Consider the following 24,197-nt stretch of genomic DNA (forward strand, 5'->3'; position numbering starts at 1 on the left):
TGGAGGAGGTTACAGAGATAGGGAGGGGGCAAGGCCATGGAGGGATTTGAAATACAAGGATGGGAATTTTAAAATCGAGGCATTGCCGGACCGGGAGCCAATGTAGGTCAGCGAGCACAGGGGTGATGGGAGAATGGGACTATCTAGTGGCCCCCTGACACAACCACGTCCCCGCTCCTCCCTACTCCTGAAAACCACATATGGATTTCAAGTGAGGACGGGATTGGGCTTGACAGTAAAGCTGTTGGCATTATCTGAGCAGGCACGCCCGAATGACCACTTGGACAAGGGACTGGAGCACCCCTTGGCCTGTGAGGGCACTCTGGCCAGGCGTCAGCTCTTCCCCATTAAAGATCGAACCCAGGACCACAGCGCTGGGTTTAACATCACTGGGGCCGTGGGGAGGCTGTATGAGGATGGGAAACGACCCGCGATCTGATTTCACACTCTCTAGGACTTTGAGCAGAGTTCTTTGTTTCTTTTTTTTCGTTAACGGTCTTGTTTTTTTTTTCTTCCGTTTCAGTGATAAAGTTCATGGAGGTGTGGAACAAGAGCTACTGCAGGCCAATAGAAACACTAATAGACATCTTACAGGAGCACCCGGACGAAGTGGAGTACATCTTTAAGCCTTCCTGCGTGCCGCTAATGAGGTGTGGCGGCTGCTGCAACGATGAAAGCTTAGAGTGCGTTCCCACGGAAGTGCATAACGTGACGATGGAGGTAAAATCAGGCTTCAGTACTTGGAGGGAAAGCGGGCACGATCACCCCAATGCGATTTGGCTCAGTGACACCACTCTCGCCTCCCGGTCGTGAAGGTTGCGTGCTTAAGCCGCCCACTCCAGGACTTTTGTTGTATTCGTTCTCGGAATGTGGGTGTCGCTGGCAAGGCCAGCCATTCGTTGCCCATTACCCCAGAGGGCTATGGATGCTCAGTCGTTGAGTATGTTCAAGGCTGAGATCGATAGATTTTTGGCCTCTAAAGGAATCAAGGGATTATGGGGTTCAGGCAGGAAAGTGGAGTTGAGATAGAAGATCAGCCATGATCTTATTGAATGGCCGAGCAGGCTTGAGGGACCATATGACCTACTCCTGCTCCTATTTCTTATGTTCTTATGCTCCTACGTTCCCTAATTACCCTTGAGAAGATGGTGGTGAGCCGCCTTCTTGAACTGCTGCACTCCATGTGGTGAAGGTTCTCCCACAGTGCTGTTAGGAAGGGAGTTCCAGGATTTTGACCCAGTGACGATGATAGAACGGCCGACATAGGTCCAAGTCAGAATGGTGTGTGACTTGGAGGGGAACCTGGAGGTGATGGTGTTCCCAGGCACCTGCTGCCCTTGTCCTTCTAGGTTGTGGGTTTGGGAGGTGCTGCAGTGCGTCCTGTAGATAGTACAAACTGCAGCCACGGTGTACCAGCGATGGAGGGAGTGGATGTTTAAGGCAGTGGAGCACATCATCCATGCTGACTCTTTCAGGGCAGTACGGGGGGAGTGCTGCGCTGTCGGAGAAGCTGTCCTCTGAAGGTGAAGTTGAACTAAGGTGCATTGGTGCGTGGTTTAATGGTGGGGGGTGAGGGGAGCGGGGGTGGTGTTATCCTGGAAGGATGGGCCAGCTGGCCTCCTCCTGTGCGAGAGTTTCTATCCAAGGTTGCTCCGTGGTTTGATATCTGGTAGCCAACCTCCCGTGGCGTTGCTCCTCGCGGCCAATCTGGGGCCTGGAGCACATCTGCGACGTTGAGCTGCTGACCTAGCATGTCGCTTTAAGATCGCTCCCAGTGGGGAAGTGATTGAAATAGGCCTCAAGGTCAATTGCAGGTCAATTGCTGTCAGCGAGGGAAGTTTGCCCATCGCCAGGTGGCTTAGAACTTTCTGGCTCCAGGTCAATCAGCAAACGACCTCGTCGACACCAATTAACATCAGCACAAAATGGTTGCCCCTCTATTTAAACTTTTAGATTTCGAAGTGTGACAGAAGCTCTCTTTCCCTCTCTCTCTATATATATAAATACATAGATATATAGATCTCAGGACTTCCCAAAATGCTTGACAGCCAATGAGGTACTTTTGAAGTGCTGTATTATAGAAATCAGACTATAAAAGTTAATCCTCTCATCTGCTGGGTGATAATAGAGTGCCACAATTGACCTTGCCTGCTCTAGGCTAAGGGAGGGGGAGATCAGCCAAGATTCCTGCTTCCGTTCACTGAAGAGAATCATAGAACCCTTACAGCGCAGAAGGAGGCCATTCGGCCCATCGTTCCTGTGCCGGCTCTTTGAAAGAGTATCCAATTAGTCCCACTCCCCCTGCTCTTTCCCCATTCCCCTGCAAATTTTGCCCCTTCAAGTATTTATCCAATTCCCTTTTGAAAGTTACGATTGAATCTGCTTCCACCGCCCTTTCAGGCAGTGAATTCCAGATCATAACAACTCGCTGCGTAAAAAAAATTCTCCTCATCTCCCCTCTGGTTCTTTTGTCAATTACCTTAAATCTGTGTCCTCTGGTTACCGACCCTCCTGCCACTGGAAACAGTTTCTCCTTATTTACTCTATCAAAACCCTTCATGATTTTGAACACCTCTATTAAATCTCCCCTTAACCTTCTCTGTTCTAATCCCAGTTTCTCCAGTCTCTCCACATAACTGAAGTCCCTCAGCCCTGGTACCATTCTAGTAAATCTCCTCTGCACCCTCTCCAAGGCCTTGACATCCTTCCCAAGATGTAGTGCCCAGAATTGGACACAATACTCCAGCTGGGGCCTAATCAGCGACACTCAGCGCTACCTGGGCACGTATAGTGACACCCTGCTAGAATGTTTTTTGTTCTTCAGATGTGGGTAGCGCCAGTAAGGCTGGCATTTATCGCCCATCCCTAGTTGCCCTGAGAAGGTGGTGGTTGACCTTCTCCTTGAACCCGTACAGTCCTTGTGGTGATGGTGCTTCCACGGTGTTTTTGGGGAGGGAATTCCAGGATTGTGACCCAGCGACAACTCGATGGGCCGAATAGCCTTTTCCTGTTCTTATTAATCACTGTCGGGTGAAAGAGGACCGGGAGGAAGTGACACTATTTATTTTAATGGGGAAGGGAGTCTCATCCGGGATTAACTCATTAACCTGTTACTAATGTGTACTTGTTATTTCTTCTCTTTAGATAATGAAAATCAAGCCCCACCACGGGGAGCATTTAACACTGATGCACTTTGTACAGCACAGTAAATGTATCTGCAGGTGAGAGAATCTTTTATGTTCACCTCATTCAACTGCACAGGGAAAGGGAACAATGCCACCCTTTGGGTGAGACGTTAAACCGAGGTCCTGACTGCCCGCTCGGGTGGGCACAAAAAGATCCCATGGCACTATTCACAGAGCCCCTGCAACCAAACGCTGGTCATTCACCTCATTGTCGTGTGTTTTGGGATGTGGCTGGAGTAAAATGGCTGCCGTGTTCGCCACTCTAATGACAGTTGTTCCAGTCTGCCCTTCCAACTCGTTTCTTGCTCCCATCAAGTATTGGACGAGTCAAATGAGGGAGGAGAGCTTTGTCTGTACTGCCTTCATACCAGCAGCAGGAGAGTGCTCCTCACTGCCTCAGTGAGACATTTCCATTTCCCACTCTGTCCGAGAAAGAGTTCCAATTTAGTGTCAGTTTAGTAGGAATTGAGGCAGCTTTAATCCCATTTCAAAGCCAGCAGAGAAAGGAGACTTTCAATCCGGTCCCAGAGGGGAAAGGACAGTGTGTGACCCACTATATCGCCCGGTCCCAGAGGGGAAAGGACAGTGTGTGACCCACTGTACCACCCGGTCCCAGAGGGGAAAGGACAGTGTGTGACCCACTGTATCACCCGGTCCCAGAGGGGAAAGGACACTGTGTGACCCACTGTATCACCCGGTCCCAGAGGGGAAAGGACAGTGTGTGACCCACTGTATCACCCGGTCCCAGGGGGGAAAGGACAGTGTGTGACCCACAGTATCACCCGGTCCCAGAGGGGAAAGGACAGTGTGTGACCCACTGTATCACCCGGTCCCAGAGGGGAAAGGACAGTGTGTGACCCACTGTATCACCCGGTCCCAGAGGGGAAAGGACAGTGTGTGACCCACTGTATCGCCCGGTCCCAGAGGGGAAAGGACAGTGTGTGACCCACTGTATCACCCGGTCCCAGAGGGGAAAGGACAGTGTGTGACCCACTGTATCACCCGGTCCCACAGGGGAAAGGACAGTGTGTGACCCACTGTATCACCCGGTCCCAGAGGGGAAAGGACAGTGTGTGACCCACTGTATCACCCGGTCCCACAGGGGAAAGGACAGTGTGTGACCCACTGTATCACCCGGTCCCAGAGGGGAAAGGACAGTGTGTGACCCACTATATCACCCGGTCCCAGAGGGGAAAGGACAGTGTGTAACCCACTGTATCACCCGGTCCCAGAGGGGAAAGGACAGTGTGTGATCCACTGTATCACCCGGTCCCAGAGGGGAAAGGACAGTGTGTGACCCACTGTATCACCCGGTCCCAGAGGGGAAAGGACAGTGTGTGATCCACTGTATCACCCGGTCCCAGAGGGGAAAGGACAGTGTGTGATCCACTGTATCACCCGGTCCCAGAGGGGAAAGGACAGTGTGTGACCCACTGTATCACCCGGTCCCAGTGGAAACAAGATATTTAGTATTTTTCTTTTGCTTGATCCCACAGACCAAAGAAAGAAAGCAAAGAGACACAAAAAAGGTAAGAAATGTAAAAAAATAGAAATCATCTGAGCATAGTTTGAAAGAAAAAGCAAAACAAAGAATCATTGAGACCCTATTTTGTGTGCTTTTTACTTACCTCATGGCTGGAGAGTGTTGGAAATTATTTACAGTTCATTGGCAAAATGTATCTATTCAGCCCTCCAATGTGGCAGTGAAGGTGGCATGGACGAATTCTGGTAATGGCGTCGCAGGGGCCCAGAGAATTAGAAAAATGCTTTCCATCGAATGTTCTGAACGTCTGCAAGACATTCCTAAAGGTGTAAGGCCACTCCCTGCAACCCCCCCCTCCTCCTCCTCCTCGCTAACCCTCCCCTAAAAGAAGTTAAAGGATTTGCAATACAGCAATGCCATCCATATTGGGAAGCCCATTGCATTGCACGCTCACAATGTCATCGGAATAAAATTGAGGTGAGGCTTGTCCGGGATGTTCCCCTCCCTCCCCCACCACTCCCTCCCCTCCCCTCCCCTCCCTCCCCTCCCCTCCCTCCTCAGAGGCTGCAAGGTTGATTCCTCCTCAATACAGATTACTTAGAAATGAACCCACACTGCTTTGCTGCTAACCTCCCCAAAAGGATTTAATTGGCTGTTGGGGTTCAGTGCATCATTAGTGCCATGTGCTTTTGACCAAAATCAGTTGGCTTATTTGGTTTTTGCCTGGGGAGTGTTAAAAACAGGAAGTTTTTATTGTAACTCTATATATTGTGAGAGGACAGAATTTTCCATTGTGTGTTTAACAGTGTAGCCAGCAACCCTTAAGCAAACATAACACCAGATGGGCTATTTTGCAATAAGGTCATATACGGGTACGGTTATGTCATGTTCATGTTACTGGACTAGTCAATCCAGAGGATGTGAGTTCAAATCCCTCCACGGCAGAGTGTAATGCAGCCAATTTTGACTCAGCAAGGTCCCACAAACAGCAATGAGATAAATGGCCAGTTTTAGTTGTTGGCTGAGGGATAAATATTGGCCTGGACACCGGGGAGAACTCTCCTGCTTTTCTTCGAAATGGTGCCGTGTGATCTTTTACATCCAACTGAGAGGGCAGACGGGGCCTCGGTTTAACGTCTTGTCCGAAAGACGGCAGCTCCGACAGTGCAGCTCAGTACTACAATGTAATCTAAAAGGGGGGCAAAGTAGAGAGAGTCCTGCTTAAAAAAAATGTACGGAGTCGTACAACGCCAGGTTATAGTCCAACAGCTTTATTTGAAATCACAAGCTTTCGGAGCTTTGCTCCTTCGTCAGGTTGGGGGAGGTTGTCCGAATCCAGAGTAGCTGGGCTTCCCATCTCCAATCCTCCCAACAATGCCCCTCCCCTCTCCCGCCGCCCCCTCTCTCCCACCTGCCCCTGCTGGTCACCTCCGGGGATCTTTTGCTAAACTGTAGAACTGTGCTCTTTTCACAGCAAGCCGAAGAAAGGGAAAGGAAAGGGTCAAAAACGAAGGAAAAAGAAAAACAGAGTGAAACAATGCAGGCCGTACGTCAGTCTTCGCTTTCCCATTCAACGTTCCATGCCTGGCCTGAATAATTCTCTCTGGAGCTGATTATTAATTTTAAGGGGCTGGGCGAGAGGGTGACAATGGCAAGGGGGGGGAAGTCAGGGGGGAGATTGGAAATGGTGACTGGGAGAGGGAAGCTGCAACTTAATTTGGCATGAAAATTTACCGCACTTTGTAATAATTCTCATCGGTCTTGGTTTGTACGCAGGCCAGGGCTGCGGGAAACGATCTCTGCTCACGGTGGAAGGCATGGCTGGCTTGTGCGACCAATCATTTACTAATCACGGTGTGATGTTAGTCAATGCATCCTTCACTGGGTTTGCTGTGTCTTGGTGCCACCACTAACACCGAGCGCTCATTGGCCAACTGTTGACAGGAGCCGACAGCAAAGCCGCCAAGAATAACTCGCCACCCTGTTCATTTTCCCACCTCGAGTTCCAGGAGGTCAAGCTGGAGATGACCACCTGGTCGTTTGCGATAATGGCCACCACGGCAACCACCTTCGACCCGCTGCTTGTCTTCGCTTGGCGTCCCAACCGCCTGCTGGGAATTTTGATCCTGCTGCTCCACGTCGATCCCCTTCAGCCACATGCCCAACCATTCCAGATTAGTGGTCATCTTCTCATTTAAATACGGTGGAATTGGCCCAAATTGCTGTCAATAGGACAATTTTAGCACAGAGATACTGGAATGTTGAGTAAGACCAGCGATGTTTCAGCAGTTTGTGCCCAAATCGAAGAACATCACTGATGTTTCATTGAATATAATTGGTGATAATTTATTCTGGAAAGGTTAAGCCTTTAAACATTTCTTGGGCCTCAGTTGGCAGCCATCTTGGACACCAATCCACTTACACTTTGAAGTTGGCTCCCACTTACACATTCTCTTCCAGTCGCCACTGGTTCCTCAACTGTGGCTTGACACCGACATAATTTTTGCCGTTTATTTATTTATTCTTTTTAAATCAGTTTCTTTAATCTTACTTGTTTTGGGGGGTTGCAATTGTTCACAGGCAAAAAATAAGGGCACAATAACTGAAACTGAACTGTTCTGCCCCCTCCTCCAGAACATTTTACTTGAAGGAGGAACTTCCAAATATGTGGCGAACATTGCTTTTTTTTGATATATCGCTATCTGAAAGGAGCTTTCGAAAGTACCCAGCTAATAGTCACAAAGTGGGCTCAATGTGCAATTCTGCTTTATTTGTTTTGCTTAGTCTAGCCGCTGAAGTAATGAGTGTCTCAAATCAATTTATCTGTTGTGATTTTTTTTTGGAATAATGGATATTAATTTTATTCTGTGGGTTTCTGGTGACACTGAATCACCTCAGGAATGTGGTTCGTAGCTGGCGGGAAAGTTGCTTCATGTTATATAGGAACAGGGGTAGGCCATTCAGCCCCTCAAGCCTGTTCTGCCATTCAATTCGATCATGGCTGATCTGTAGCTCAACACCATTTTCCCGCCTTTGCTCCATATTGCTCGATACCCTTACCCAACAAAGATCTATCGATCTCAGTCTTGAAAATTTCAATTGTCCCCCAGCGTCCATTGCCTTTTGGGGGGGACAGAGTTCCAGATTTCCACTGCCCTTTGTAGTGAGAAAGAGCTTCCTGATTTCACTCCTGAACGGACTATCTATAATTTTAAGGTTATGCCCTCTTGTTCTGGATTCCCCCACCAGAGGAAATAGCTTCTCTGTATTTACCCTATCAAATCCTCGATTTGATCACCCGTCAACCATCTAAACTCAAGGAAATACAAATCAAATTCACGCGACCTGTCCTCATAATTTAACCCTTTAAGCCCTGGTTTCATTCTGATAGATCTGCGCTGTACCCCCTCCAAGGCCAATACACCTTTCCTGAGGTTCAGTGCCCAAAACTGAACACAGTACTCCAGATGAGGTCTGGCTTTTGATTTCCAGCCCCTTTGAGATAAAGGGCAAACGTTCCATTACCTGTGCACCAACTTTTTAATAATTTTCTGCACATGGACCCCCAAATCCTTCTGCTCCTCCACGGCTCCTAGTCTCTCCCCTTTAAGAAAATAATGTTCCTCACCATGCCACGTACATCTTAAGGGCACAACTTCCACTGAATGAGTTGAACGGTGGGGTGTTGCGGGAGCCGTTGTCACCCCGGCGGAAGACCGAGTGTGAATCGCTCACGTCTTACACAACGCTCGTGACTTTATCGGGTCTTTCGCACTCGTGGAAGTGCTCCCTGTAATGTGTCACAATTTCCGATGTGTGTGGGGGGCTGCTGATCTCGTTTTGCCTTTGAGCGGAGATAAGGAACTATTCCAAGGCCAGGATGCTGATTTGAAAGGAATGGAGTTCAGATGAACTGCCTCCTAATCCCCCACTTGTCTCTCAGTCGGCCTTTGTCTCTCGTGCTTCGAAAAGCTTCTAAGCTTCAAAACTACTGACCTGAGGGAAGACATCATGTTTAGATGAAGTCGCATCAAAAAATGGGAGTGGGATTCATTTTTTAAAAATATTATTATGCATTCTCGGGATGTCAAGGCCGGCATTTATCACCCATCCCTGAGAAGGTGGTGGTGAGCCTTCTTCTTGGTTTGATACAACTGAACGGCTTCCCAGACCACCTCAGAGGGCAGTTGGTGTAGGACTGGAGTCACATATAGGTCCAGACCGGGGTAAGGACGGCAGGTTTCCTTCCCTAAAGGACATTAGTGAACCAGTTGGGTTTTTAACCACAATCCAACAGCTTCAAGGGTCACTTTTACTGGTACCAGCTTTTTATTTCCAGATTTTTTTTCTAAACTAAATTCAAATTCTCAAACCGCCCATAGTGGGATTTGAACTCACGTTGTGCTGGATTAGTGCAAGTGAGAATAATGATTTAAGCAAAGCCCCATGAAATTGTTTATCCCCAACAAAAACATAATCACTTATGAACAGCGTCATTTTTTTGAGGGGCGAGGGGGTTGATTTGATTTAATTGTGTAACGGTGTAACTGCAGAAGTTGGGATTAAAAGCCCCTCCACTGAATCAGGGGACAGGCACGGAGCATGGGAGAGAGGGCTGAGAGTCAGACTGTGAGAGAAGAAAGACTGAGACAGGGGGAAAAAAAAGACAAGACAGACAAAGAGAAAGAGAGACAAAAAGGGACAGTGAGAGCAGGAGAGAGACAGGAGCAAAAAGACAGTGAGAGACAGAATGTGACAGAGAGAAAAGGAGATGTGGAGAGAGAGGATGAAATGATTTGGTCTAACAAGCAATTTCTCTTTAAATGAATACGCCTGGTGCAGTCTGTAATTGTTTGGAAAAGTATGTTCCAGCATAGAAAAACGGGAAGAAATATTCCAGACATAAATGATCTCTTCCTTTCTCTCCATCTATCTCCCCTTCTCCCCCACCCTTACTACAGCGGACAGATCAGGTTTTGCGCTGAACAAGAGAGCGAGCACCTTGATTGCGGGATTTGCATGTCTAAATGTTCCTTTGCTGACGTGCCGTAGATTTAGAGATCTTTTCTGTTACCTTTTTGCAGTCACTGTGAGCCTTGCTCAGAGAAGAGAAAGCACTTGTATGTACAGGATCCAGAGACCTGTAAATGTTCGTGTAAATTCACACATTTACGTTGCAAGTCAAAGAGGCTTGAGTTAAATGAACGCAGTTGCAGGTTCGTCAGAAAAAAGCTTGCTTCATGCTTTATTTTATTTTGTAACTTTTGACAGTGTCTATGCTGTGTGCTCTGTTACCGCGGTTCTGTTGGGGGGCCAGGCGTACCTTATTACATACCCATTGTCCGTGAGGCCCGTACAGTCTCAGAGTAGGGCTGCAACGGTGTGTTCTTCGGCTATTTCCTCAAACCCAAACAGGGGTCACCGCCCGCTGCCAAGTCCAACACTGGACAGGGGTCAGGAAAAGTAAGGGGTCACCACCCATGGTCAAGTCCAGTACTGGGCAGGGAGGTGGCTTGAGTTCGTAGGTTTGCCTTGCTGCTGATTAAAATCCATTTTAAAACTCAATAACTAATACCATGAGGCACCAAAACAAATGGACTTTAAAATATTCTTCCCATGCCCAGTTTACTGCTGGAAATTTCAAAGGAACTCACTGGACTGTTGGGTTCTCATCCCAGCCAGGTAACATCCTTACCTGGTCTCTCCTCACACCCAGTCTCACTCTGCTCCAACAACTGGCAGCCTGGGACTGTCCGAGATAAAAACAGATGCTGCCTAAAAAGAAGATGCAGCAGTAACATAACCTCCCTTCCCCTCCCCTCCCCTCCCCTCCCCTCTCCTCTCCTCTCCTTCCCTTCCCTCCCTTCCTCTCCTCTCCTTCTCTCCCCTTCCTCCCTCTCCTCTCCTCTCCCCTCCCTTCCTCTCCTCTCCCCTCCCTCCCTCTTCTCTCCCCTCCCTCCCTCTTCTCTCCTCTCCTTCTCTCCCCTCCCTCCCTCCCTCTCCTCTCCTCTCCATCTCTCCATTCCCCCACCTCTCCTCTTCACTCCCCTCACCTCTCCTTCTCTCCACTCCCCTCACCTCTCCTTCCCTCCCCTCCCCTCCCCTCTCCTTCTCTCCCCTCCCCTCCCCTCTCCTCGCCCCTCTCCTCTCCTCTCCTTCCTTGCTTCCCCTTCCCCTTCTCTTCTTCCGTCCCCTCCCTTCCTCTTCTCTCCTTCCCTCCCCTTCCTCTCCTCACCTCTCCTTCTCTCCCCCCTCTCCTCCCTCCCTCCCTCTCCTCCCTCCCTCCCTCTCCTCTCCTTCCTTGCCCCCCCTTCCCCTCCTCTTCTTCCATCCCCTCCCTTCCTCTTCTCTCCTTCCTTCCCCTTTCTCCCCTCCTCTCCTCTCCTTCCCTGCTCTCTCCTCCCTTCCCCTCCTCTCCTCTTCCAAAACTCCTGACTTACAGGTCAAAGGGTCTTCCCATATATAAGTGGCTGAGGTGGTCAAAATTAAGACTCTCAGTTTGTCCAGAACAATTTAGCAATTGATTTCTGAAAACAAGGAGGGGGACAAAAAAACGTCGCCACCAAAAGAACAGGTGCGCATTATCCTAAAAGGTCCCCCGTCAACCCCCAGTTCAGTTCAGATGGATGCAACGTCACAATATTAGGTGTCTGTGAATGAAAATGGGTCTGTAATAAATATCTTATCACATGGGCGAAATGCTTGGATCTTCTTGATCTAGGACGAGTTTTCCGAATGAAAATTCGTTCTTCCTCATTGAGATACGAAACCCATATAATAAGAAACGATGGCCTCAGTTTGCTCTGAAATGTATTATCTGCATGGCAGCTGTCTTACATCAGAAGGTATTAACATTGTCGTTCTTCTATTATGTCTCATTTGATTGATGTTCTGTGGTGGATGACAAATGTTATATAATGCCGCGTCTTATCCTGGAGGTGGGCGATGCTTAACGTGGCCAACCTCTGCCCCCCTTTCTTCCCCTTCAGCTGGCATGACGCCAGGTGGCATTGTCTAACAACGACAGTAATGAATACAAAGAGGTGTGTGTTATTGGTGAATAATCGGCTAGTTGCCCTCTTGCCCAACCAAAAGAGCCACCTTGTTACTTGAACAGATGAGGCGTCTGCACTTGCTTTTGGGAGCGACTGATCTGTTTATTTTAATATGGTCAAAAAAACAAGATCTAAATCTCCCTTGTGCTCGTACTCCTCCCATAAGTGATTGTAATGTCGATGTTGATTTTTGTCTGATTGCGCTCCTGTGAAGCGCCTTGGGACGTTTTTCTACGGTAAAGGCGCTATATAAATGCAAGTTGTTGTTGTGTGCCCCAGTACCAAATGTTTAAAGCAACATTAATGTCAGGGTCCCCTAACCCCCTCCAAAAAAAAAACTTTTCATATTTATTATTAAACTGCCCACTCATGGGTATAGTGCCAAGGGGGCAGGAGGGAGGGAGAGTTTCAATCCATTTAACAGTGCCAGGCTGTGGCACACTCTTGTGTGGCACTTGTGGGCACATTAAAACTTGTGGTATGAAGGAGGAGGAAGTGCAGGGGAAAGTTGGATTGATCCTGCTTATTCCAAGGACTCCACCATCTGCTGGAATTGTTTGTGGTTGATGGAAGGTCCGCTATCAGTTCTTGTAACTCGCAGTTACATCCCACTGTGGATTTTGTCTACTGTACCACCTCTGAACAAGGCAGGGCAGGAAGCTTCATTGGTCAGACCTGCTTTCTTCACTGAAAGATTTAAGGCCTCTATCCCTTTAACTCTTAAGAATTTTTTCGCCCAACAAGCCCGCCATTATTTTTTTGAATCGATCTCAAACCCACCTCCCGGCCTTCTATCCGATCCCTCAATCCCTTCTCTCTCCTCGAAAAGCATAGAATTGCCTCTCGAGCCCACTTGTCCTCTTCACTTCCTTGGTAACTCATCCCACAGTTATCCTCTCAGTAGAAAAGGTTCTGCCCGAATTCCATTTCTCACTCTCGACTGGCTAATTTTTAACTTGGTATTTGAACCTTTTGCCACAGTCAACAATCTGCGTGGTCAGGTTTGTCAATCCCCTTTCACAATCTTCAACGGTTACCTCATAGTCCCCTGTCCACCAAAAATGAAAAACCTTCTTAACCTTCCCTCATAAGTTCCTCTTACCTCGACTGCTAAAAACAGACACTACTAATGAACGCGAGCAAAACGGTGCATGATTCCGAAAGGTCATTGATGGTGGGGAGGGGGGGGTCTATCTCTGCTGGAGTGCCCAAGTTAAATCATTCCTGTCTAGCCTAGCACCACAGGAGTGTTAATTATTGCTGGGAGGGAACGAGAAAAAGACTTTGAAACATGAAAAGTGACTCACGCAGGGGGCGGTGCCTTGGGCACAGGACGCCCTCCGTTACCTTGCCCAGGTGACCAGTCACACGTGATCTAGACGGGGACGAGCCTGTCCCTGTCGTCACTTGAGGTCCACATGCAGCACACGTTCCTCCAAGAGGTCCCAGGATAGCCACCAGGAGCAGGGACCCTGATATTTGCCTTGTCCCGTGTGAGGCACTGAGGCCAATGGTAGCGCCCACTCAACCGGCCCAATGAGGTGGTGGTGATGCAACAGCAAAGTGATAGCCATGACCCATCATTTCCTGGCAGAGCCTGTTGATACTTCAGTGTCCTTCACATCATGCCAATTCCAAAATAAGGCAGCATCTTTTGCCCACAGCCTTGTATAATGAAATTGCAATGGTGTTATAACACTTGGGCACAGATTAGAGATCGAATTAGACTTTTTGGCCAGCGTGGCTCTGTTGGAATGCTGGGCTAATACAGATTAAGATGTACATCTGTTATCTTGGACAATTGGCCGCTGGTTCTTGCCAATTGCCGCTTGATAGACAGGCACTATTTTGCACTGGCTGCTCAATGTCCTTTAACTTCCCCTTAACAGAAGGGTGAGGTCTCAATTCTCCCTATCTTGTCTGTCGAGGCAAGGATAGGAACCAGGAGATAAAGGTATCCAGCACTGGGCACCGCCCCCGCCCCGTTCCTTCCTCCTCCCTGTCCCCCTACCCCAATCCCAACCTAGGTTAACAAATAACAATGAGAGTGCGGTGGTATAACTGCCTGATAATACACACCTTTCTTTATTCATTACTGTGCGCGATAACATTAACAGTAGTTCAGCATGGTGAAGTGCCTGGCGTTCTCTATTGCTTTACCTGAAGTTCGTATAACTGTAGACAGGACGCTCACCCAGCGGCCACGTTGTTTAACCGGTCATTGGGTGACTTTGCGCCTGCAGAGCTTCTGGGATAACACCCATTTTCCTTTCCTTTCTGCGTTTTAAAAAGCATGCGACACTCCGCAGGAGTGGGCTCTCTCGGCCTGGCGCAGCCTGCTGTCTGTCCTTCCAGCTGCCTGTTAGCGTGCTAGGTGAGGCAGAGAGAGTGCAGGCGTTAAGAGAGAGGAGAGACATTTCCGCTCATCATTGATGAAACCCTGGGCCAATCGCCAAGGCTAATTATTATTGAGAGACTGAGGCCCTGCTTCCTGGTTTAAAAGAGTAGGGGAGAAGATAGAAACATAGGAAAAGGAGGAGGCCATTCAGCCCCTCGAGCCTGTTCCGCCATTCAATTAGATCATGGCTGATCTGTATCTTAACAGTCTTACCCACTTTGGTTCTGTAATCCTTAATGCCCTTTCCTAATAAAAATGTATCAATCTCAGTTTTGAGATTTTCAATTGACCCCCAGCCTCAGCCGCCTGTTTGGGGGGAGAGAGTTCCAGATTTCCACTACCCTTTGTGTGAAGAAGTGCTTCCTGACATCAGAAAGCAGTGGGTAGGTGATGCCGGGTTTGGCTTTTAAAAGCTTGCAGGTTGTAGGAGGAAAGGAAGATTAAGGAAGGGTAATTGGGGAAATAGAGTTGAGGTACAGATCAGCTAATTGAATGGCGGAACAGACTTGGAGGTGGCTGAATACTACTGCTCCTACGTTCCATAGTTTCGAGATCCTGGGAACGAATGAGTAGAGAGTAGGAGGCAGAACAAATGAGTCTTGATTTCACCATAGTGAGGATACCGCAAGGAGGAAGAGGATGGAGGATGGTATGTTTGGAGCTAGAGAGGAAGCTTCCCAAGACTTCTGACCATAATAGTATTGATAAAATAGAGAAAGACAAGGATGTTTCTGATGTTGAGGTCTGAGTAAAGACACTTTTACTCGCTTTATTCCAGATTGACTGCGCAGGTATCAATGGGGCCTTTCTCAGGCACTTCTCTTTGCTTCCTTGGATCTTCCTGTGCCAGGTGCCATTCCTGGCAGAGAGGAGAGGCCCAACAACCCATGTCACTCTGAAACTGGGCTTCGGGAGCGGGCACTCAACCCAGCTGCAGGGCAAGTGCGGTTCTCCCTTGGGTTATTCCCTCCTTCCCTCCCTTATTTGTGGGCAGGAGCCCAGCAGCTGCCCCACATCCACCCCACAGCTGCACTGTGGAGACCGGAAAACCGTGCAATCGAAGGACCGCAAAGCAACGTTCCATCGCGGGTTCGACACTTAGAATTAGAGCATTAAGTTCCCGACACACCGTGTTTCCATTGGCACTTAACGGACCTCTGAATCTGTGGATTCTCCCTGAGACGACGCAAGGGATCCTGTCTCCTTCAGAGCCTCCTCACATCTTGGGCCTCTGGTTTTTCTTCCTGCACTGCCTCCTCGCAGACCTGTCCCTGCTGCGGCCGAGACACCACTCAGGGCCTGAGCTTTATGCTGCCTTAAGGAGCCAGGAAAGGGCGGTGTCCTAACACAGTCCAGGGGTCAAATGGGAGACTTGTCACTAGCCAGTGGAATGAAACGAAGAGAACTGAAGTCTAGCAGGATCTGAGGCAACCTCTTGTATCTAATGGGCCGATGGTTTATGTTATAACGTCGGGACAGTGGATAGCCTTGGGCTGATACGTGGGCCTGTGCTATTGGCCATTGTTGGCCAACATTGCAAGCAGCAGAGTCCACACAAGGCGAAGATGGAGCCTTCACCAGGCCGGGGGACAGGCACGTTCCCTCAGTGAGGGGAGGGCCCTTAATTCTCCCTTTGGTTAGGTGATCGAACCCATCGAACATCTCCACAGCTGTTACTGGGACAGAAGCAAATCCAATACAGTGAAACCAGGATGGGGGGGGGGGGGGAAGACAAAACGTCTTCCACTTAATCCTTAAAGGACACCTTGCCTTAAAGGTCAAATATATTCAGCAGGACTATTTTACCTATGATTTCGAACGACTACTCATCTTCACCAGTGACCTGCCCTGAAGAAGACTGACGATTGGAAAGGAGCAGCTACTTCATCTTTAGAAAGACCACCTGCTGGAAAACAAAAAGCCCTGCCTTACAATTAGAAAGTTCCCCCAGTTATGAAAGGCCACCTAAAGTCAATCCCAGAGGTGGTCACCGCCCCCCAACGATTGGTTTCACCACTCGTTTGAAAGGGCGAGTGCGGCTGTGAGATCCTCGATGGTCACAAGCGATTGGCATTCGATCTGCTCCCCTTATTCAAATGATCACAGTAAATGACCTAATGGAGCAACCCGGCACGTCCCAGTTTGTCAAGTGGAGTTGTACAAGGGACCTTTGGATCTCGGGTGATTAAAGAGGCCTCGGCCATTACAGGAATGTGAGAACATTCTTTCAAGCTGGTTTATTAGCTCTTAGATAGCCGTGGCAGGTATTTGCGACAAGAGTTTATGTAAAAGGGCAGAATGTTTCAAAGTAATCACATGGAATGGCCTGGAGAGACTTCATTAGTGGTTTTAAATGGAAGCCGAAATTATTTTTATTTGTCTTTCAGTCAATCATTAACGTTAACATTGTGAAACACTTGTCAGCCTCTCGTCAGCAGACATAACAGCCAGGACGGTAGAATAGCAAGGGGTGAAGAGAAGGAGGAGGAGGAGGAGGAGGAGGGAATGAGGAGCAGAGGAACTAGGAGGAAGAAGAGGAAAAGGAGGGGAGGGAACTAGGAGGAGGAAGGGAGACAGGAGAGGTGAGGGACTGAGGAACAGAAGGGAAGGATGGGAAAGAAATGTATGAGACGATGATCTGGGATCAGAAGATGGTCCTTTACCAACAGCTCTAGTCAATAGGCAATCACTCTTCTATTTTACTTGACAGTACATCGTTTTCCAGACTTTTCCGCATCTCCATTTCAGGCCTTCCAACCTGAGAAAATTTTTTTGAGGGTGAAGGCGCGAAGTGTAGCCAAACTGGCTGGGGATTCAGGGGCTGCTGATGGCCCCCGAAACTTTGGGTGGTTACAAACCCTGCTATTTGTTCTGCTTGAATGAGGGAAACGAGGCCCTCGAAACAAGGGTGAGTTGGAAGGTCTGGTATAGTTATTAGGGGTGAGGGGGTGAATTGAGGGAAGGAGGGGAGATATCACGAAACTTGTCTCTATCTTCCTAGTTTGTTCAGTCTTCACCTCCAAAGAAAGCACTAGAAAATGTCACACCGCAGACCTGCGACACCTTTGAACCCTTTCCTTAATCTCGTTGAGTTTGACCTTAATCAATAAGCTTGCCTGAAGCAGCACACCTACAGGAAAAGCAGCTAGTAGTGCCCGAGAAACCCTCAGTTCACTTCCCGCTCCTCCTTCCATTGGCTGCCAGCAATCTTGTGGCAGTAGCATTTCTCATGGCGCTCAGTGTTGTGAACAAAATGGCTGCTTCCGCTGCACCAAATCAGTCAACTCGTTATCCACCATCAGAAGTTTACAACCAATTCTTTATATTGTCGCATGGACCTGAGCAGATATGCTATCTTGTCAAATTGATTCTAGTTTTTTTACGCAGCAAGTTGTTGTGATCTGGAACGCACTGTTTGAAAGGGTGGTGGAAGCAGATTCAATAGTAACTTTCAAAAGGGAATTGGATAAATACTTGAAGGGGAAAAAAATTTGCAGGGCTGTGGGGAAAGAGCAGGACTAATTGGAAAGCTCTTTCAAAGAGCCAGCACAGGCATGGTGGGCTAAATGGCCTCCTCCTGTGCTATAAGATTCTATGATTCTGTAATTCTATAGTTGTCATAGACCAATCAGGAGCTGTATTTCTTTTCGACTTGTAAGTAGAGACTTTCCCTCACGGGGGGGGGGAGGTGTAGAACATCCCTCGTTTCTATGGCAACTGTCTAACCAAGAACAACGAGGTCAATCGTCGTTCAAAAAAAAAATCAATTTATTGAAATAATTATACCGCGTGCCCAGATTTTCTTTTTTAACTACGCCTCTCCCCGACTCCTTTCCATGCTGCAAAGGAGAGGAAATCGAGGAAAGGCCGAGTTTAACAAAAAAACGAAATGTCTCCGCGGACCATTATGGAACGGCAAGGTAAGCCTGACGACGGAAAGATGAGACGGACGGGTCAAATCTGCCGCTGCTCAGGTCCATACCTTGGTCCAAGACAAGGTGTACACAGCGCCTGTGGCTGCCTCTCAGTCACACCTTCCCGATATTTACCTTCCCATTCCATGCCTGTAATCCTTCCAGAAAATTCTCCCTCCCCACAACGTGATGAATCCAACGCGGCTTCACCTGACTGTTCCTACTGGAGCTCAGCTGTCATCTATCAGTGCTCTTCAGCCAATAACGACACTGGTATTTGATTGAGGTGTGATTGACTAATGAGCCAATATTTAAAGAGACATCGTCTTCTGTGAAGAGGGTATGCCCAACCTTTTCTTCGTTGGTTTGCAAAAAAGATAACTCAACGAGGTAAAGCATTTCAGAACGGATCATTGCATCCTTTGTACAGGATAATGGCTTGCCGGGTCTTCTTCCCCAACAACTTAAACAAAGGTTTGGCAAACATTTATTCATGAAGACGGTGTCCTTTTAAGTTAATTATTTTTTTAATTATAAAAGACTTGTTTATGACCAAGGTGTGAACTTTTTAGCTGCACGCTGACAGACTGCTAAACCATAATCAAAAATTATTATGATATCCAAGCTGATGGGCACGAGCAGGCGGTGGTGCAGGACACACCGTACGGCCGACAAGATTTGTCGTAGCCCTCCATATGTCTTGACCCAGCTGCAGCTCTCCTGTCAGAATTTAAGAGGGAGTCAGTTCCTCCTCTCAATGCCATAAAGACTGGGATGGTCCCAGTTTGGTCCCTGGCCAGTTAACTGATCTCAACAGGGCTGGTGGTAGATGGGATGTTGAGAGGGTACTGCAATTAAATTGGGTTGGGGAGGAAAACCGACCAGGCCCTGTGCTTCTGGGAGCACGTCCCTGCTGGACAATGATGCCCTCCCTCACTTCACCTTCCCCCAGCCTGCTGACACTCGAGCATAGATTTTCCAATTGCCCTGACGGCGGTGACCCATTTGAGCGCCATTGGGTCGCCTTCCTGGCAGCGATGGGACGACCTGGGCCTTACTGTCCGTGCTCGTGCCTGTAGAGCGGTCACTCGGGTGGGGCGCCCGAGGGTTACCAGGTCTCACGGAACCAGACTGCAAACAAAAGGACGAACCTTCAGAAGGAAAGGGGACATAAATTGAACACGTCTGTCAGAGCGCAAACTAAATGTACAACTTACAGGCTGGGCTCTGTCCCTGAAACCCTACTCACCCAAGTTCTCTCCCTTTCTGTCTCCCATTGCAGGTGTGAAAAACCAAGGAGATGAGCGAAGATGAGATAGAAACAAGATATGTTTTCTGTCGGTTTTTTAATCGTTGTATTTTTTTTTTGAGAAAGAAGAAATAGACATGAAGGATAGAAAGAGCACAGCACTTTTGAATTCAATACAATTTCTGGAGGAAAACAAAACAAAAAAAAGTCATTCCCGGGAAGAAGGCCTTCTGTGATTTGTGCCGATATATTATTATTAAAGGCCTAGTATTATTCAGGATACATGCTGCTAAAAAAAAAATGAGATAAATTACTTGGAAAACTGTTGGGGAAATGATGGATCTGAGATTCCTGGTTCTATTCATTGGGTCATTTTTTCAAGACGAATATATATATATATATATATTAAAAAAACAAGCCTCGCGAAAGACTTCATGAAAGACTGAAAATAAAATATATATATTATATATTAAAAAATACGGAAAACTGCAACGTATTGAAGCTTTGTGTTGAGGACCCGAGATTTCCAGGGAATGATACACAAGAACGAAGATGTTTCAGTCAGAAGGGGGATGGATTGGATTTGGAGGGGGGGGATGGGAATGAAACAATAACACGCGCCTCAGAACTTTGCTTTTCAAAACAAAAAAAAGAACAGTTGGAGCGTCGTTGGCTCAGGCCGGGCAGCATTTGGCCCACGTGACGGAGTCTCGAAGGGACTGGAAGCGGACACTCGAAAGGTCTTGGCTCTGAGCCTGTGTGACGTACTTGTCGAAAGCCCTGGTCAGGAGGAGGAGCTTTCCCCCCCTCGGAGCGCCCGAATTTTGTCGCCAGCGGGCTGAGGAACTGTCGTAACGGTAAATCTGGGTCACTAACACTGAATATGACAACAGTCGAAAGGGATATTCATTAGCATATATATATAGCGAGAGAGAGAGAGAGAGAGAACTAAAGAGAGAGAGCTGGGTTACTACAGGCAACAGATGCAACGAGGCCTGTGCAGGTGGAGGTGCTCTGACTGAGATCACAGGGCTGGGAGATGTTCTATAGCCTGGCCTGGCCTGGCCATGACTTTTCAAGGCCAGGTGGTCCCTGTGGAGACTAGTTTTCCGAGGTCAATTCTAGCCTAATTTGCTGGTGGAAGTTTCTCCTGATTATAAACCTGCTTGACTCCGCCCCCTCGTGATCGCAACCAAAAAAAAAACAGACAGCGGGAAATAGTTGGGTTTCTTTCTCCTTTTGTTCAGTTGTGACCTATTGGTGTTTATACAAAGCGTGATGTCGGGAGTGTGACATCCAAGCGTGACGTCGGGAGTGTGACATCCAAGCGTGACGTCGGGAGTGTGACACCTGCTCTCAAAACATTGATATTAATTAATATTACTCACTTCCTCCATTGAAATATGGCAGGTGTAAAAGATAGGGGTGTGTTGCAGCAGCGCTGTTGTGAAGCAGTATCCAGCCGAGTTAAAAGCAAATGGCTAATCGGAACTGAACCCGGGATGACAAAATGGGGCTGGCCGGCCGGGCTTGAGGTTGGACTTGCTTCCGATCCAAATTGGGCGAATCCCAGCAGACTGCCTCGGCCTAATGCTCAGCAAACGAGGTGCAACAGAAAATCACTCGCCGCAGAATGAGCGCGATCCAGTACGCGCCACACACGTACCTGTATCATGGGACTGCATCGAGCAAGAGCCGTGTCCGTGTGCACCCCCACTTGTGCAGGACTTGTACCCCACTTATTTGGGGGGAGGGCCGGGCGGGGCGATGGGTTGGGTCCGAGGTACGCCAGTGACGTACCCATTGGCGCGTGTGGTTGCCCCGTCCGCGAGCATCTGGCCTTCTGCTGTGGATGAATACAGACCTCCTCACCCCAAACAGGATGGGGAACAAGGATCCTGAACTCGAGTCTGACACAAGCCCCAGCACCAGACGACAGTGTGTGTACGTGTTTCTTGGGAGGTATTTGAGATAGTCACCGGAGCTCTATATATTCTAAATCCATGTCCCTTTGGGTTTTGTTTGTGTGTGGGAGGGGAGAGGGAGGGGGTTGCGAAATCAGTGAAAACTTCAAGGTGTAAATTTGTGTTAAATTCTTCAACGCAACAGAAGTGAATCTTGTGAAGCAGTGTTACGTGTACTTGCATTTGCTGATGATGTACGGTTGAAGTGATGATTAATGTGCCCTCTCCCTTTTGCTCCCATTAACCTCTTTCCCCCCCATCAACCCCCCCCCGCTGCCCCCCACCAGCTCTGACCCACCTCCTTTCCCGACACGCCTGCTCTCTCCCCCTTTCCCCGTCACGCCTACAACAAAAGGCAAAGTAATATGGGGCAGAGATACCCTCTGCCTTGGCAAGATGGGAAAGGGTACGTGGCACGAGGAGGAAATCTCGGCCCCTCCGCCCCCTCCAATCATGTGAATTGAAGCACATTCCTCCACACACACACACACACATACTAACACACACAAAATAAAGTAGTAGGCCAGCCTGTTTAAAGCGGCCGGAGAGATTCTGGTCTGTACCAACTGGGCGTGAATGAACACCAGGGACAAAGATCGGGCGGGGAACCAGTCCCCCTCTATTTCCCTATCATTTCAATCAATTGGAAAATCGAGGCCGGATCTGTTACGGGCACCTGCGATTCTTCCCGTCTTGATTTTAATCTGCTCGGGGCACTTCGACCAGGTGTTGCTTCACGGCACAGACAGAACGCCTGCCGCAATGTGTCCGCTCCCAGACCTCCCGTTCCTTTCCCCCTCCCCCCGCCCCTGAAAAGCTGAGGCTCGACGGACAAAAAGTAAACTAACCTTTGTGAACTGCTGTGTACTTTGTATAGAATTAAGAAAACGGTTGGAATCAAACAGTATATTCAGCCTGTTATATATTAAAAGAACGAGCGGACAAGAGAAAAATCCACACAATTGATTCTTTGCGATGTTTATAGTCACATTTTTAGTATATTTTTTTGTCACTTATATTTATTGGTGCTACATCCTCTCTGTTCATAATTGTTAAAAAAAACTGTTTAAATATTAACAACATTATTTTGCTCTAGTTAATTATTCCGTAGCATCACATATTTATTTTTAAACTAAAATATGTAAAATGTGTTTTTTTTTATTAAAAAAATGTTAATTGCAATTACTTGTTGTGCCTTCTTTAAGTTTTATTAATTGGAAGGAGGGGGATGGAGGAGACGATAAAATTAAAGAAAGGTTTGGATTAATGTGGAGACTCTCAAAAGGCTTCACACAATAGGCCCTGGCGTAAACGGGGAGGTCGAGGCCCAAAAATGGTGTCACATCACTTACCATTCACACGGCCACCATCTTGGGAGGGTCCTGAGAAGGGCAGCTGGAGGCCCCACCTGTTTCAGGCAGGAGACTACTTGTAATATGCAAATCAGAGTCCCCTGATGTACATAGGACCCTAATTATTGCAATTGTGAGGTACAAATGGTCTACATAGAATTACATTGAATTTACAGCACAGAAACAGGCCGTTCTGCCCAACTGGTCCATGCCTGGTGTTTACGCTCCACACGAGCCTCCTCCCACCCTTCTTCATCTAACCCTATCAGAATATTCGTTTATTCCTTTCTCCCTCGTGTTTATCTAGCTTCCCCTTAAAGAAGTTCGTAAAGAAGTTTCTCCTGAATTCCCTATTGGATTTATTGGTGACTACCTTATATTTATGGCCCCTAGTTCTGGTCTCCCCCACAAGTGGAAACACCTTCTCTACATCGACCCTATCAAACCCTTTTATAATCTTAAAGACCTCTATCAGGTCACCCACCCCTCAGTCTTCTCTTTTCTGGAGAAAAGAGCCCCAGCCTGCTCAATTTTTCATGATATAACCTTTCAGTTCTAGTAAATCTTTTTTGTACCTTCTCCAGTGCCTCTACATCCTTTTTATAATATGGAGACCAGAACTGTGCACAGTACTCCAAGTGTGGTCTAACCAAGGTTCTATACAAGTTTAACGTAACTTCTAAAGTCTACGAAACTCTTCAATTTTAGGGGGGGTTAGTGCCAGGAAGGCTGCAAAAAAGAAACTCCTGGGTCACTGCCAGTCCGTCCAAGGTCCAACCCCAGTGATCACCCTCTCCCCACCTTCCCCAGGCTCTGACTGTCGCCTGCCCTCCCAGAACCAGTAAGGCTGCAGCAGAGCCTTCACTTGGTGTCCGTAATGTAACTGAGGTTCTGATCTCAAAATAGCTCAGGCAAGAATGGGCAGGTATCGGGCACGCCCTCACTGCCACCCCCTCCCACCACCACCCCTCACCAGCCGCCCGTTCTCCCCCAATAGTTAAAACCGGCCCTGATGAATTGAGCTAAACTTAGATCTCAAAGGGTTAAATTTTTAGAACAACATGGAGAGACAGATTAAGCTTCAGACAGCGTGGCAGAATCAGCGTGCTTCAGACAATGAAAACATTCCAGCAGTTGTTCACACTCATTGCTGCTGTTAACAGCTTTATTCTTTTGAACCCAGTAGAAATCACTGCAAAGTTCGGTTGGTGGATTTTGGGTTTGGGGGTGGGTGGGGGTGAGGAGAAGGCGGTCAGTTTGACTAAAAGCTGACGTTTCAGTCAGCTGACTTTGGAAAAGGCAACAGACTGCAGGGAGAGGAGGATTTGCCCCGAGCTGAAGATCAAAAATGGACAGTTTCAGTTTCCTTGTAGCCAGTTTGTTGTACAGAAAGTATGATCATTCTGTAAATATGAGTGAGACAGTCCACCAGTGTGCAGTGGTGTGGTAAGTCTATTATTTATCTACGGGAAATAAAGTGTAACTGAGTGAAATAAGTGAGTTTTAATTACAACTGGTGCTCTGTAGATTCACTTAACGATTCATATCTAGTCTGATCTTATCACTGGAGGTTTTCCTCGCCTCATGTCTGGGTCTG

At 48.0% G+C, this 24,197-nt stretch overlaps 1 protein-coding gene across 3 annotated transcripts in view; it reads left to right on the plus strand.

Moving 5' to 3' along the window:
- The window catches only part of vegfab (vascular endothelial growth factor Ab), a 40,825-nt gene extending 18,466 nt beyond the window's left edge, over positions 1 to 22,359 (plus strand). Inside the window, exons 3-8 of one of the 3 annotated variants that reach the window (XM_067985176.1) lie at positions 524 to 720; positions 3,145 to 3,221; positions 4,682 to 4,714; positions 6,143 to 6,214; positions 9,753 to 9,884; positions 19,318 to 22,359. In XM_067985176.1, coding sequence (XP_067841277.1) covers positions 524 to 720; positions 3,145 to 3,221; positions 4,682 to 4,714; positions 6,143 to 6,214; positions 9,753 to 9,884; positions 19,318 to 19,339 — 533 coding nt within the window. In that variant the 3' untranslated portion in view covers positions 19,340 to 22,359. The remainder of the gene's footprint in view (positions 1 to 523; positions 721 to 3,144; positions 3,222 to 4,681; positions 4,715 to 6,142; positions 6,215 to 9,752; positions 9,885 to 19,317) is intronic. The other 2 variants (XM_067985178.1, XM_067985177.1) reach the window with 2 other exon arrangements.
- Positions 22,360 to 24,197: the final 1,838 nt, after the last annotated feature.

Source organism: Heptranchias perlo, chromosome 5 (genome assembly GCF_035084215.1).
Source record: "Heptranchias perlo isolate sHepPer1 chromosome 5, sHepPer1.hap1, whole genome shotgun sequence".
In the NCBI taxonomy this organism is placed as follows: domain Eukaryota; kingdom Metazoa; phylum Chordata; class Chondrichthyes; order Hexanchiformes; family Hexanchidae; genus Heptranchias; species Heptranchias perlo.